The 16,259-nt window shown below is 50.3% G+C and overlaps 1 protein-coding gene across 6 annotated transcripts; it reads left to right on the top strand.

Annotated features, from left to right (window-relative positions):
• Positions 1–35: 35 nt before the first annotated feature.
• Positions 36–10,379, top strand: LOC308182097 (uncharacterized protein). 6 transcript variants are annotated; one of them, XM_080566155.1, is made up of 6 exons: positions 36–278; positions 394–1,669; positions 2,315–2,392; positions 8,076–8,175; positions 9,130–9,235; positions 9,350–10,379. In XM_080566155.1, the coding sequence occupies exons 2-6, from the start codon at positions 1,618–1,620 to the stop codon at positions 9,938–9,940; spliced, it is 927 nt and encodes a 308-aa protein (XP_080422281.1). In that variant the 5' UTR covers positions 36–278; positions 394–1,617; the 3' UTR covers positions 9,941–10,379. The 6 variants fall into 6 exon arrangements, 1 of the variants encoding a protein (XP_080422281.1); XR_013941670.1 differs by lacking the exon at positions 9,130–9,235 and having other exon boundaries at positions 394–2,392; XR_013941671.1 differs by lacking the exons at positions 36–278; positions 394–1,669; positions 2,315–2,392; positions 9,130–9,235 and adding an exon at positions 5,848–6,602.
• Positions 10,380–16,259: the final 5,880 nt, after the last annotated feature.

The raw sequence follows: 16,259 nt of genomic DNA, 5'->3' as shown, positions 1-16,259 counted from the left end.
GGGAGGGGCCACCGTGAGGGGAACGGAGGGGGGGGGTGAGGGAGGGCGGAACCATTCGGTTTAGTGAGGGGGACGGAGGGGAATAACGCGCCACGAGGGCACAGCCCCGCCTCCGGCACCCGAAACCAGCCCCTAAGGCGTCTTTCGATGCCCTCGTCGCGCAGCTTGGCCGCCCCCCACCGCTAAATTCGCCCCCCGCGATGGCGGGCGGTGGTTTAGCCCAGCAGGCCGAGGTTGCTGAGGGAAGCGGCGGGAGGGTTCTCCACAGCGCGTTGGTGGTATAGTGGTTAGCATAGCTGCCTTCCAAGCAGTTGACCCGGGTTCGATTCCCGGCCAACGCAGCTTCTATTTTCTTTACTGTGTAATTTTTTTAATTTTTCCCGATGCCCACAGATTCCAAACCGGACTCGGAGCGCGTCTCACAGGGAAATCGGCCCCGCTCGGCGGTGTTTTGGCCGTCCGGGCCATGGCGGTCAGCAGCCGAGGATTTGCAGCACAGGGGGCCGTTATTTCTGCCCCAGCTGGCGGCAGGGGAAACTGTGGGGCCCCGAGAGGTCGTGAGGGGGTAAATAAAGCCGGGGAAGAAAGGAAAATAAAGTAAAAATAAAAAATGAATTAGAAAAAATATGTAGATGAAGTAAAAACGAGGTGTTTCCGCCCGGGATCGAACCGGGGACCTTTCGCGTGTGAGGCGAACGTGATAACCGCTACACTACGGAAACCCGCCTGCTGGCACCCTCCCGGCAGCCGCCCATGTTCGCCTCCTGCCAGCGCCTGTGGGGCCCTGAGCCTCTCCCGACGCCAAGCGGCTGCACCTCGCAGCGAGCCCCAAAAGCCAAACCGTCCCCAGGCAAAGAGGAACATCTGTTAGGATTCGGTGTGATTACAGTTAATGTTACACAGTTAATACAGTTAATAGTGTCCGCAGAAGCCCACTGTCCTCAAAAGGCCTCAAAGCCGGCTGTGCTGCTGGGTCCGGCGGCGTTTCGGTGCTGTTCACCTCAGAAAGCGGGCAGCCCCACGAGAATCGTGCTGCCTCCCACCATGGGGCACAAAAAGGCTCTCCCCGCAGCAGCACCGCCAGGCCTCACGCCCCACTCCTCACCACAGGGAGCCCGCCAGTGCCCCAGGCCTCCTGTGGCTCCCTCAAGCCCAGCCTGCGGCCTCCAGGCCTTGGCGTGGCCTCCGCCCGCCGGCCGAGGCCCGAGGCTGAGGTGAAGACCCCACGCTGGGCACCAAGGGCGCGATTCGGGCCGCTTTTGCAGGAGCGGCTCCTCTTCCTGAGGCAGCTGCCACCAGATGTCGGTAGAATAGTGGCAACGGGGAGCGGAGCTCCCTGCCAGGCAGGGAGGGAGAGGACAGCTGGAGGACGACTGGCGGGGGGGTTTCTGAGTAAGAGGACGGGCCCTCGGGGCCGCCCCGCTGCTGGGGACATTTCCTTCCCTGCAGGTGAAGCTCCTGTAACGCACAGCGAGCCAAACTCTGCGCCCATCGCCTGTGTCTCTCCAAGCTGTACAAGAGGACGGGGCAGAGCAGGGCGACGTGACACCGGCAGCCACAGTGTAATGACTTTCCCATCACCGAAGCTTTGGGTAAAGTCCCTGTTGCCAGCCCCACATGGTTCTAGGAATATACCGGTTCCCTGTCCTCATCTTTATCTTAATGCAATGTTAGTAACTTGTACACTCCGATGGCAATTATGGTTTTTTTCTTCTTCCTTTTTTTTTTTTTCCTAAAACCTCAGCCCTCGGAATCGGGTGGTAATCAGCGAATTCATTTTTCCTGTTTTGTTTTCCCTGCTGAAGTGTGTTTTCTGCTCTGCTGGCTGCAGAGAAAAGCTTAGAAGGGAGGAATGAATCATAAATACGGAAGAAATAAATGAACCTCACAGTTACTTTTGATTTTACGATTTTGTGGCTAATCTCTTGATTTGGGGGCAAAAGGGATAGAGAGGAGGTTGTCACGTGTCTTTTAACTCCAGGACTTGCTGGTGTTTCATTCTTATTTGACTGGCAGCAAGGATTAGAACATTACATGAAAGTCTATAACAAACCTGAACCCTTGGGACTTGTTTGCTTCACATTGCTGTTTAATATCCTGGTATTGCACTCTTTTTGCCTGCAGCTGGTAGAGCCCGCAGGAGAGGACTCTGGTAGCAACCTTCGCACTGCGCACCACCTGAACGTGCTGGGGGCAAACCTAATCAATATGTGAGGGCAAAGTCCTCTCCCTAGAGCAGAAGCAAGCAAATCTGTAGTGAACCAAGACATCAGTGAAAAGATTCAAATGCTTTGGGTTTTGTTTTCTTCCACAGATCTCCCTTTCAGTCAGGCGATCAGTGGAGAAAGGAGAGGAACAGACCAAACAGCCCCAGGGAGGAAGCTCTTGGAAGGTACCTGTGGGAGGCGGGAGTTAGACAAAAGACATTGTGCTGCCATATTAGCTCCCAAACCTGTACTGTAATTGTCCCTCGTTAAGGCAGCGTTAGACTCTAGTAGCCCTGAGACAAACAGTGTGGATGGGTCCTGGGCTTTGGATCCTCCTTGCCTGTGCAACTGTGGCTTTGAGGGTCCAGACAAAGGTCCCTCTTCCTGCTGGTTTCCACTTGCTGCAATAGCTCCTGGGGATGTTCCTCACTTTGCTTACAAAGGTCTGTTGCTGGTGACTGCTCAAACTTTGCCCAGGAGGACAAAGAGACTGGCAGCATTTCAGTCTCCCCTGCAGCCCCTGACCTATCCCACTTCCTCTGTTCCCCAGACTTACAACCCCTGTAGCACGGCTCATGTATGAGAGCCCCCTCTGCCTCTCCTCCCCTCCCCAAGGGCAGTCTCCAGAGCTCTAGGAAAGACTGTCACATTAATACCCAGGAAAAAAAAAAGCAAGCGGGGGGGTTATTTGGAGGTGAAGGATGGATATTCTCTACTAAAATCACCAGCATCTGCCCTTTCTGAACAAGGGAACCCTCCCCCAGCTAGCCTTTTCACCAGTGCGCTGAACGTGGCCATGCTCTGCTTTGTTTGTCTGACATGCTGCAATGCCTGCAGAGTCCCATTCTCCCCTCTTCCTCCCTCTGCTCTCTAAACAGCCTGCGTGGCTGTTAGAAGAGAGGGGAGCTCAGAGCACCATCAAGCAGGAGAGCTGACAATCAGGGCTGGGAGACAACACTGCCTGCACAATACCCCCCCAATTAGGCATTCATTTGTGCTACCTCTGAAATGGGGAGCACAGCCCTTGTGCTGGGAGATAAAACAAGAACGGCTTCAATAGCACTGATTTAAATTAGGTCAGGCTAGCTTTTGTGTGGCAGGGACCACACAATAGCAGTCACACGACTGTGGAGGGGAGCAGCATAAAGGAAAAGAGGCCAAGCAAGTGGCACAGATGCTGGGAGTTGATGGGTGCTGGGAGATGAGGGGTGTCTGTATGTGCGAGTGATAGCAGGGGGGCAGACACCGCAACCGACGCATGATGCTGAGACGTAAAAGGGGGCACATGGTCAGCAGGGAACAGAGAGGTCAAATACTGGCTCTGCAGAAACAAAATATTACTTTGTTCTGCCGCACCAAGGGGCATGTGAGCACAGGCGTCTGCATCCCGTGGAAACTGGTCTTATAACTGGTTATGGGGCAGAGGGGTGACAACGATGTTGAACCGCAGCATCCTCCTGAGCAGTAGTGCAACCCCGGTCGATCCTGCAGGGTGGAAGGGGGACAGAAACTTCCTCTGGGGCCTTTGTTGTAAGGGACAGACTTCTTATACATCAGGCCCAGAGACACTGTTCTTCCTCGTGGCAAAAAGAAAAAAAAAATGCAATGGGATGGTAATTTTTCTGGAGCATGCAGCAAGTCAGAGGCGTATGTATGATGAAGCCCCAGAGTCCTGGGCTGCAATCCACAACGTTGACTAGGTTTTGCAATTTCATTCCCTCGTAAGTTCATTGAAAGTCCACACCCAACACGAATACCTGGTGTGCTATGAAATCCTACCCTCAGTTTTTTATCGAGTGGTGTGTTTGTGGAAAAATCAGCAACTCCTTCAAAACGATCTCTTAACCCAGGTTCTCAAAGACATCCGAGAGAAGTCCTGGAGATGGTTGCCCAGGAAAATACGAGCACTGGAGACTAGACTCAGTTCTCACCCCAGTATCATTAATATTAGTATTGCTGTTACTACAATAGTTATGCAGATGTTCATGTTTATCTGGCAGTGGGAGAACATGAGAGCAGCATGCTTTCTGTAGCGATAACAATGAGCTCAGAGCTATCAATAAGAGCCTGATCTTTTCAGGCCAGGCTGAGCAAGCTGTTGTCATGATCTAAATGAGTTTATCCTGCTGTATCCATATGCAAAGGAAGGTCAGGTAAGTTTAAAAGCAAGAGTTCAGCCCTGTAAGTCTCCCAGGCAGAAGCCTCTCTTGCTGAACTGTCTTTTGTGACCCAGGTTAGAGTTCTACAAGTAACACTTTGCTACAGTTGGTCAAAGAACTGCTAATGGGAGAAAATAGGGGTGTGGAATAGTTGACAGACATAATCAAATGTTTAATATGGCGTACTTTGGTCTTTTTGCATCAAGGGACAATGTGATATTCCCTGGCACTTGCAAATAAAAGTTGTAAACAAAGACAAAACTTATCACATTAGCAAAATGTTTATTGTGTTACAAAGTCATAATTTTCTTGCTAGAATTACAAGCATTTTAATTTCAACTACTGATACTAAAAAGAGAGCCAACGAACTGACTGTGTGTGCCAGCCAGTGCCAAATGGAGAAAACTAGGTTAAACTTTGAATTAGCAATTATTCTTATTCCCCTTAATTTGTTTGTCCACATATTAATGACTTTAGAAACCAAACAAAACAAAACTTATAGTCATTCTGTGGGCCATCTTCTGCCCCCCAATGTCCTGTGCAGTTCCCAGGCTGATTTAAGCATACAGCTCTCCACACGCGTACACAGACAGCCCAATACTCCGTAGCCAGAAGCTGATACTGGAAAGATACAGACTAAAAATAAGTTGTCCGTTTTCAACAGTAAGTGTAATTAAGCACTGAAATAGTGCCTGTTGTAGGGAGGTGGCCCTGAAGGCATCAAGCCAAAATGAGACATGTTGCTAAAAGGTATGTTCGCATTCAGCCAGATGGTCAGAGCTTGATGCATGAAGCATCAAGTGAAATTATCTACCCAGTTTATGTAGGAAGCCAGTCTGGAGCAACCATAATAGCCCTAATTTCTCTCAATATATAAATATATGATTGCTAGTTTTCACTGCTTTGCTCCTATGCTATTTGGCATATTTTTAGCCTTTTAGTTGCGAGAACACATCAAAGTCCCACTTTGTTTTTCATTTTGTGTTACTTTCTAAAGCTCCTATCCACACCGAGTGAAGGTGCCCAGATACCAAAAGCAGTTTAACTGCGGTAGGACAAAAATCTCTATTAGCTGATTACTTCTGCTGCCTTACCCTGCTTAATTGCTGCTGCCTCTGGTGCCTCTCCGTGCACACGGTGGAATACAGAGATAGAAGAGGCAAGACTCTAGCTCTTACAGAAAACTTACAGATGTGATCCCTATGGGCTTTAAACAAGGCATAAAAATTATATCTAATCATTTTAATAGTACACACATTCATATAAATAAATAAATCAGATCGACACAATTAGCTGTCTATAGCTAGAGATCTTTATTCTCAAGCAAATGACATGGTCTGTGATGTTTGTGAGTTGTGATTTTGTAACTCCTGATATCACTGAGATGGACTCTGTAACCTGAAATGCACATTTGAGTCTTTCAGCTCACCAGCAACCCAAAAGCCACTGCAGAAACAAATATGTTTTGCAGAAGGTTGGTTTATTCCCTGGATATTTACTTGCCGGTTTGGGTTGGGGTATTTTTTTTTTAATTTGTTTTGTTTATTTCTTCTTTTATCAGCTCCAGCTGAGACAGAAGAGGGTGGGAGGAGGGTTTTGTTCCTCTGGAGATAACAGGAGGCTGTGTCTGTGCAGCCATGGTGACAAGATCCAGGGCGCTTTCTGGCTTCCAAGCAATTTGCTCCCCACCCCTGGCTCCCAAGTAAAAGTGGGGCAGAGAGAGAGAGGAGCTTTTGTTTCTCAAGTGCTTCAGCTGTTGCTACTAATTAAGCGAAGAGCCCTAGTGCCTTCCCACCTCCCAGGCTTAAGGAGGGTCTAGTTGGGGTGAAAGGAGAGTCAAGAGTGTGCTGCTGCTGCTTCTCTGCATCCCGCTCTCACTATATGGCTCTTTTCATCCTTTCTCTGCCTTGCTGGGTGACCTGTGGCCAACTCCACGCCTCAGATTCCCTGGCTGCAGCAGGGAAGAAATGAGAGAGACCAAGCTCAGCGTGAGGCCAGATGGAAACTACCACCCTGCTGTTCAAGGTGTTATTATCAGTTTAATGCAATATGTTCCCAGCTTCTCAGACATGCTGACTAGCAGCAGATTGCTCTTTCCTTCTCCAGACTTCCCTGGATGTCATTCCCTTCTCTCTCTGAAATGCCAGTGCCGTCCCCGAGCTCTAACAGCGTTACTGAAACCTCCCCGGTGTTGCCAGAATGTGCTGGAGGAGCCAGAGGAACTGTCAACAACTAGGTATCAGGCAAATGGCCTTTGCACAGGGCAGTTGCACTTTTTTGGACAAGGAGAGCAGGCTGCACGGAGGGCAGAGTTAGTGGCTGCTGCCAGGGCTGCAGGGGAACTACGTGGCCTCTGCCCAGTCTTGCAACAGGGACCACGCACCGTGCCAAAGCGTCGCATGCATGTGGGAAGGACCGCAGGTACGAAAAGAACGTAGAGATGTGGAGAGAGAAAAATGAACAGAGGGAGTAGGAATGCTGCAGGCACCCAACAGGCCGTGGAACTGAGGAGCTAGCCCTGGCTCGGTCCTGCAGGATGCCCAGTCCCCAAGGACTGAGGCAGCAGCCAAGGCCGTGGCTGCTCCCCGGGGCCTCTCCTCCCATTGAGCTCACTTGGGTGTCTTCAGCCCAGGATCTCCCAGGGAGAAATTTAGGGCCTCACTCAGGAACAGATGGTCTCCCTCTTGGGCCCCATCTGCCAGGCAACACTGGAGCAGTTGCTCTCTGCAGTGCTGAGCAGAATCTTGTTTACTTTCCCCTCGTGTCAGCAAGGTGATGTGTAGGGAAGCCAAGCCCTGCTGTTACCAGCCCAGATTTCCAGGAGCAGCCAGGAACTGCAAGGCGCAAGAGCATAACCCAAGAGGTACCTTTGTGAGGGTCAGGCAACGTGGCATCCACAGCCCAGATCCAAGACGGAGTCCAGCCAAGAAGAGGGCTGTAGCTGCAAGGGGGCAGGGTATTGTTTGGGAAGCCATTGATCCACACGCAGGATGAAAGCACGTGGGCTAAAGGAGAAATCTGGAGTGAAGTTTCACAAGGGGCATCCTGTGAAATCATCCTAGGAGCAATACGCACGTGAGCCTTGTCTGTGATGAACTGCTTGGTGCCCAGACTGCTGAGAGACACGTGGTGCTTTTCGTGGAGGTCTTTGCCTCTGACTATGCCTGGAGCCAAGTTCTGAGCATGTGTTCATGGTTCCTGCATTGAGGAGGGGGAAAAACAAGGCAGCAGCCTGCCTTCTAAGACCCAAGTGAGTGTGATTTTCAGGGTGTCTTGGTCACCTGGGCATCCTTGTGAGCTCAGCGGGTGCTCGCTCGGCCTCAGTGTATCTGGCCAGGCAGAAAGCTAGTGGCTGCTCTAGAAAAGTTCAGCCTTAATGCTCAGAAACATCCAGTAGAAATTCTCATCAGCAGGGAAGTCAGGGCCTGAAATGGCCCTCATTTTGAGCTCTCTTCCCTTGCCAGCTTTTAAAGACGAGGCTGGGTAGGCAGGAGGGGTCGGAAGGATGGACCGTTGCTTTGCAGCTGCTCCTTCCATCCATCCCAGCTCAGGGCACAAACATCGTCATCCATCAGGGCTGTGGAGAAGTGTCTCTAGACAGTATTAAGTACACACAAAAATAGCAAGCGAGACCAGCTCCTCCTTCAGCAGCCCCAGCCAAAATTGCTGCAGCACGGCTGATAAAGGAACTTCACTTATTCTTTTCCAGGTTCTGATACCGAAGCCCAGCATCGAGGACTGCAGAGGATATCACGCGTCCGTGCGCTAGCGCATGTTTTCCAGAGACCTTGGCCCCAGAAGTCAGCCTGGTGAGGTCCTGCTCTCTTAGGTAGCCAGGTTAGGCAGTCAGTCCCCTAATGGTGCTTGACGAGCAGAGGGCACGGAGCATTACTTTATCCCCTCCCCTGAGGGTTCCCATCCGTAGAGGCTCCGGCGCAGGATGCTGCCTTTGTCAGCTCTGCAGTAATCAGCCCAGAGGCAGGAAGTGGAAACTTTCTGGTTGCAGCCACTTAGTTTCATTAGAAGCATCAAAAGAGAAAACAGGCCTCAGGTGGGGCAGTGAGAGGCAGAGACACGCAAGGGGCTGGGGAGAGGGGATTTGCAGCTCTATTTAACATGTCACTTAGCAGGTAAGCCTCGGCTAAGAACTGGAGAAAAGAGATAGGAAAGAGGGACAGAGGCAGCCTGAAGCTGGGGGCTGTCACTGGCATCACTCAGAGCTGTCAGGAGACTGGACAACCTCTGGAAAACCTGATTTTTATTTATTTTTTCACAAAAACAACAATAGGGCTGAACAGAAAACCCATCCTGCAGCCCTAAAGCTTCCTCCCTGCCCCACTTCTCCTCTGGAAGACTTTTGTCTCAATTTCTTTTCAAAAACCTGGTGGTGCCCTGGGAATTGTGTTCCTTTCCCAGTGCTCTGCTCCAGGTCTTAAGTGCCCCTGTCACTGCAAAGAATTTCCCTAATGTTCAGCCCAAGTCTTCCTTGTCCAGCACAAACATGACACTGTTCAGAGGTAGGATATTAAGGGCTGGAGTCGCTCCCATAATAACGTATTGATTTCAATGAAGCCAAGCTCAATGGGGAGGAGTCTGTCCAGCCTTGCTCCATCCCCCTCGTGCCCCAAGAGAACGTTTTGTGTTAGACTAAATGCCTCTGTAAGTGCCTCTCAGTTCTGCACTCATTGTGAGCCGTTCTGTGTAGACACATTGAAGCAGGCAGGGCGCAGGATCAGGCCGGTAATCACATTTCCTTTTGGCAGTAGGTATTTTATCAGCTTTGGTCTCCCTGGGCGGTTTGAACTGCGTGGCTGTCTGGCTCTCCTGAGCAGATCTCATAGCCCAGGCAGGCAGGAGTTCTTCCACCAGGTGAAACCCTCTACCCCTTGCTTCCCATTTCATTAATGTCCTCTCCCAAGAGCAGAAATGAATTAAACCACTCACCTCCTAAGCCCTATTTTCCTCCTTATGTTTTTCCCTAAGCCACCTCAGATAAAGCAACCCATGCACACCAGAGGCTGTGGCGGTGGGACAGTTGTGGACATCTGGCAGGCACGTAGGGGTCACGTCAGCAGGCACGGCAGTCGCTCAGTGACCACCAGCAGCATCTGGGATCTTGAAGCAGAGAAGATCCATCATTTGGTGACCATCTGTTGCAGTTATTTCTGCCCTACAACATCTGCAGGGTGGAATCCTGCATCCAGCTCCCAGCATATACCAGCTACCAGCATCTTTATCTTTCTTTCTAGCTGGGAAAGGGATCTCCTTGACAAGGAGGGGAGCACAGATACTAACAGGATGCCATGGGTCCTCAGGACTAACATTTACATCTCTAGTTCTCACTGGCCGAATCCTCTTGCCTCTATATTTTTTTTGTCCTGTGGGAAGGCAGGGATTTACAGCCAGGGAGCAGCAGCTTTTTTTTTGACAGGCAAAGCAGGAAAAAGTGACCCAAAAGGTGCCAGAGGAACAGAACCTAGATTCCTGAAGTCCCACTCATTAAAAATTGTTGCCTCTTGTTTCTGTCTGTGCCTGTTTTGTGGACACAGATGTTGTTTTATTCTCACATGGTGAGCAGTTGTTTTTAAGTGAGCTCCTGTCCACAAGCCTTGCATCTTCCCATAACCAGCAGGGTTTGTTTGCCAGCCTTGGAGATTCAGCAGAAATAATCATGCTCGGAGACACCTGCACCGTCCTTTAGCGAGCTCTGCCCTGAGCCAGAGAAGGGCTGGGACAGGGAGCCCCGTCAGCCAGGAGATGGAGCAGCTTGCCTCCCCAGCAGGGTGCAAGCCTGGGACTAGGGAGAGAAAGCCTGGGCCCTTAGCAGGGTGCTTTTTTGTGACGAAGCAGATGTGGCTGTTCTTTTATGCCACCGTGTGCTTGAGAAGAAGTGAAAAGGCTCACAGATCTGCGTCTCTGGGATGCGATGGGGAGCCTTTCGTTTTCTTCAGAGGCCCTCAAGGAACATCTCATTGTAGCTGCTTGGAATTAATTCTGCCATTCCCCTGTCTGATCACAGGCTCCTTGTGCTGGTGTTCAATAGATGCTTTCCGCTTCCTTTCTTCTGCCTGGGACAATGGATGTGCTGGGATGGAACTGCAGCCAGCCCGGAGCTCACAGCAGCAGCCAGGACCTGGCCTGGCCTGGAGCCTCCAGGAAAGAGATTCTCCGCGTCTCCCCACAGCAGCTGCTGGCTGAAAGCTTTGTCCCATTCCCCGGTACATGTCCCTGTCCCACGAGCCTGAGGACTCCCCTTATGTGCCCCACTGTCAGGAAGCGCTGCTCTGTTTGGGGCTACCTTGGAGCTGCTGGCACAACAAAGCTGTTTTGCTTTTGGCTGAGCACTCGGCCTCCGAGCTCTCATGTGGTTGGAGCCCATTTTTTTTTTTGCAAGAATGAAAACAGTGGATTAATGAGCTGCTTGTGGCTAATGTGCAGGGTTTCTCAGAACTGGTGCTATTAGAGCCCAGCGTCATGTAGGAGGTAAATGGCAGCACATGGTGAATAAAGCAGTGATATAATAGGTTTAAGTAGTCCATTTCCCTTTGGAGTGTTACTGATAACATGCCCAAATGCATACAAGACCATTACCTTAATGAATAAGACCGCTCTCTGGCAGAGCACATACTGCAGCTCCTCACAAGGGGTTTATTTTTCATCATTTTCGTCCAAAAAAAGCCTTGGGTGTTTGAGTTGGAGTGGGGTGCAGGGAGGGTAGAACAGAGACAGAGGGGAAGAGGAGAGCAGAAGAGAAGAAATACGGATGAGAGAAGAAGGGAAAGAGAAGAAGGGGCATAAATCAATGCACAGCAAGCACGTTATGATGGGACCAGCGTGGCCTCCAGGAAGCGCAGTAAGAGGAACTCGTACAGTCACGCATGAAGAACAATGATCAGACATTTCATTTTGTATATTGAAAGAGACACAGCTTTGGAAGCGTCATTGTCCACCGCCAGAAGTGAAGTGCTATGAAACACGCAGACTTCAACGGGCTGGTGCTCACTGTTCCCTCTCTCAGGTATACGATGACCGTGCGTTGCCATTTGCCTCTGGTCGTTCCAGCCAGTTCAGAATTAGTATCAGTGTGTGCTAATTCTACCCACGCCAGGGGAGTTGCTCAGCCTCTGTGATTAGCATTGTAAAATCCTGGTGCTCACTAACGGACAGCAAGTTCTGGGCTCGTTAAGCAGCTCTCTGCTAGCTGGAGATGCTCCACGCTGACACCACGGCATGGGAGAGCAGAATTTACCTCTACACCTTTCCTCATCCAGTGTACTTTTCTCCTGGGAAGGGTGTGTAGAGCAGCATTGCCTGAAGATATCTGCTGAAAGCACAATGGCCACATGTTTTCTGAATTTGCTTCTAGTCAGTGCAGGGGGATCTGAATTAGACTGTCTTGTTACACAGTAGTATGTACTCTTGTGCCAACTAAAGCCTTGTTTTCTTCACCTTCTTCTGGAATTTCTCTGCAAAAGGGACACTGGGTTCAAATCCAGTGTCAAATGACCCTGAATTAACTGGAATTCACCGCACGAGGTGGGTTTCACAGAAGTGTAATTCTGTAAGAGTCTGTGCAGTGATAGCATCTAATCCATAGCGGAATAAACACGGGGAGAACCATGAAGGACCCCTGTTCCTGAATGACTGATTATGAAGATCCCCCTGAAAGCCTAAAACATTTCTCAGCATGTTTAGCAAGACGAACATGGTCTGGCTGACCCGCAGCAGAGGCGCCCCCGTCCCGGTGCACCAGTTCCAGCAGTGGCTGCAGGACGATGCTCAGGACCACGCGCGAGGATGGGGCATGTAAAGAAAATGGCTTCTCCTAGCTGTAGTCTTGTAGCTTCCAGCAATCTGCGAGGACTGCCTGGATGTTGCATCCAGACTATTAAGTTTAATCGCCGCTGATAGACCAAACCTCCATAAACTTGTCTAAAACCTTTTGAACCTATTTATACTTTCAGTCTACACAATATCCTGTGGCAAATGAGCTTCAAAATTTAATTACGTGCTGTGTGAAAAAGCACTTCTTTTTGTTTGTTTTAAACTTGCTGCCTGGTAATTTCACTGGGGCACCGATGTCTTGTATGTCGAGAAACAGCATCTAAAATATCCAAGGGACACAGAATCCCAGATTTTATTGAAAGGCCATGTGATTTTGACTTCTAACTGTTAAAACCACTCCTGAAAATGGAACATAGGTCCTACTTTTAATGCTTATGAAAATATTGCCTCCAGTGCTTGTGTTTGCTCTTCAGGCTGTTTTTACTTTTTTTTTTTCTTTTTTTCTTTTAACCTCTGCTTACAAGCTCTTCTAGCCCCTGACAGATCCTGTTCTCAAGCTTCTTGTTTACTCAGTTAGCACGGGCTTTATTTTTACAATATTATCCTTTTAACTGCTTCGGCAGCCGAGAGCCCGTTGCTCGAGACGTGAACACAAACTCAACCAAGGACAGGCAAGTTTGCCTGAATGACCTCTTTCTCCTCATTATATTTGCCATGGTCTCAATGTCACAAGTTCAAGTACATGCGCATGGGGTTTAATGCAACGCAGAGATAAAGGCAGAGGGATGGAGACTTCCACTGTGGCACGAACGTACTCCGCTGCTGCTTGATTGTGCCTTTTGCAGACACCTCATTAAAAGTGCGTTCATTTCACAGAAACATACCTTTGTACTTTCACGAGCATGCATGCTCACAAAAGTAATTTGAACACGGTGGGGGACAGCTCACCCTGACACAAGTATGTCTGATTCCTTACGCATGCTTGCACGGAGACCTTGACTATTTCAAGCAGTTGTTCATTCGTAGCCTTTCATCTCTACATGGAATCGTATCTTCCTCTTTCTGTTGTTGACTTCCACTATCTCATACGCAGTTTTGAACATGCCTCCTCTTGCTTAAGCCTTTGAGTTTAGTCCAAATAACATTTCTTCTGCCTGATACACCTCCTGTATCAAATGTTGGTATCAACGGTTATGCTGTGGCTTAAAAGTGAGTTCAGAGTCAGAGGAACCAGACCTTTTGAATCTTTCTCTTCCCATCATGTAAATGTGGTTTGCTACATGAAGCCATTCGTATCTTATACTCTTGCAGGCACAAGTGCTAGTCTGGAAGATGAGATAAAAGATACAGGGCAGGCATCTCCTGAAAGTGTCTTGATCTGGAGAGTTAGCGAGGATGCATTGCCTTCCTGGGAAAAAGGAGAAAGATTTTGCATGTTTGAGACATGTTTCCCTGACTGTTTATGTCCTTCAGCAACGCAAACCATTGTGTCAGCAGGGATAAATCAGCGTTGCTCTACAAAAATCAATTGAATGAAGCTGGCTTTCTGCTGCCAAGGATCAGGTATATGCAGGATTTGAATGGAAGGTCTCCTGGCACAGCGTTAACAGCCTCTGGAGCCTTGTTGCTGCTAATGCTTACCCCATGGCTAACAAAACTGGAGCAGCATTAAGAGCCTCGGGAAGTTCCCGTTCGAGCACACGGTGCAGAAATGCACACCCCTCCCATCTTCTGCCATCGTGGCGAGAGGGAGAAGAGGAAAGACAGCCAGCTGTAAGACCGCCCAGTGTATTTGGAAGACTGGTAATACGGGAAGTGCTATTTGCCAAGTCAACTGCGTTTGTTAGTCCAGAGACCTTAATTCCACTGCCAAGAGCTGCCGCTCTGTGTACATGTGTACAGCACGTGCTAGGCGTGTGAGACAACACGGATACAACCACTGCGGCTCCAAGGAAGGGGAGAAGGGACAGGGAAGATGGCAGAAGTCCCTGCCAGAGGTGTCAGGGCATGCTGGTGGTCACTGCCTGTGCCCCTGCAGGTGCATGCACAGGAAACGACCTTGAGACGGCCGCGTGCTCAGGGTGAGCATGCGGATAGCGTGAAATACGAGTGTGAGCGTGTGTGCACGTGCATGGGGGTGTCTCCGTCTGTGTGCAAACAAGCAGGAGTGTTTACAAACAAGTGAGTGAATGTGAGTCTGCAGAAGTGCGTGCACAGATGGAGACACCTGCAACCAGCGCAGGGTGTGTGCGTGGGGACGTGTGTCTGTAGGGGAGGTGCGAAGAGCGGCTGTGAGTGTGGAAGCAGCGCGCTGGGGAAGGGAGATGGGACCAGGCTACGTGGGAGCTCAGCGCCAGCTTGCACGGGCAGCTCGCATCTGCGTGTCCAGTGGTGGAAAGCTGGGCGTTTCATCTCTGTCCGTAAAGGCCTTTGAGATAGGAAGGGGAGTCTTCAAATGCACCGAGGGAAAAGGGTGTCAAATGTGTGCTGGAGCTCCTCTGCAGGAAGAGGAAAATCCATGGGGATGGAGAATGCGTCTCCGTGAGCACGTAGCAGTTGTTTTGTTTGTAGCACGGCTTCGGTTTGACGGGGCGTGTGGAGCGCTGTGCACGAGCGATGTGTGCGTGGGCTGGGGTAGGTGCGCGGCAGCTCGCTGCGTGCACAGAGGAGGGGGTGCAGCAGAGGACAGCGGGGAGGGCTGAGCCCAGGCGGTGCTGGGGCTCGGGGATTCAAGCAGGGCTTTGTCAGAGCCGACCCGCTTTGGAGCATCCCCAAATTCAGCGCGGGCGCTTGTCTATTTTGGGTGTTTCTCCGCACACCTTCGCTTCCCAGCCCGCTGCCCTGGGCCCTCCGAACCGCGGCGTGCCGAGGAGCTCCGGCAGGAGAAGGAGCGGTTCCCTTGGAAACCTCTGGATGCCCAGCAACAAGTCGCTGCCAGCAGCCATGTGACAAGGTGCATTAATCAGGCATCTCGTACGAATCAGGTCAGCTGGGGCCAAAGTCCAGCTCGCTCCCCCTTCGCTTCGTCGCTAATTACCGAGCGACGAGGGCTGCTCCGAGTAGGGGGTGGAAAACAACTCGAAATAATTAAATAAAACGGTGACCTTTGCTGTTGTGGCTTCTAGGTTCATCCCAGACTTTCTCCACGAGAAAAATCTGTCCGATCTCTCCCACTGGAACGAACCTAGAATGCAAATGAGTGAGCCAGAGGAGTCTCGGGAAGTGGAAAAGCCCAGGGAGAAAGAATCTGTCATGGATGCGGTGAGTTTCCAGGTTTTTCTTGCTATAAGCCCTACATTTCAAACACAGCCTTTGAATGAGGAGTATCTCGGGCTGGAGATAGTTTGGGCCTGATTCAGGAACACCTCGTGTCCACATCTCAGATCTCTTTGAAAATCAAGTTTATGAGCTCTCAGCTGGGCCACGCTGAAATCGCTGGCCTAAATGACTGGTTGGACAGCACAGGGAGGACTTCAGTCCAAAGTCCTGCCCTACACCTCTGAAAGAAGAGGCTACTGCTGAGAGGCAGTGCCTCTACGCTTCTTGTTCCCCGTGGGCTCAACACAGCTGCAAAATGGCTGTTCTTCACCGAACGGCAGCTGGGGGGTTTATTCTTCATCAGTCCTCATGGCTCTTTTCTTTACCCCCATGGGACCCTTCTCCATTTCATTCAGGAGCAGAAGACCCAAAGGCAGAAGAGGTTTTTGTAGCTGCAGCTCTGGGCCAGGGAATAACAGCAGTTACCACATTCAGACTGAAGTGAAAGGGAATTGAGAGAGTCCTGGTGAGCAAATGGGGAACAGGGAAAATTAAGAGAAGGATGAGGAGGTCCAGCTGGAGTGGGAGCAGCTGTAAGCACTGGTCCCAGTCCCCTGCACTGGATTGCCTGCCCGGTAGGATCTTCTAGGGAAATTAGGTAGCCAAGTCTCACTGTCCTTTTGATGTATGTTTTGGAGTGACTTAGGCACCCCTCAGAATTTTCCATAAGATGCCATTTACAATTCCACCTAGCATCCTTTTCACATTTTCCCTGAACTCCTGCTTGCTTTGCCTGGACAAAGCCAGAGCAAAGACTTCCAGATTTGGCTCCTGAGCGAAAAATCTCTCA

Source organism: Anser brachyrhynchus (assembly GCF_964034855.1).
Source record: "Anser brachyrhynchus genome assembly, chromosome: 23".
Taxonomy (NCBI): Eukaryota; Metazoa; Chordata; class Aves; order Anseriformes; family Anatidae; genus Anser; species Anser brachyrhynchus.
Note: the sequence above shows the minus strand (reverse complement) of the source record. Positions and strands in the feature narration are given on the sequence as shown.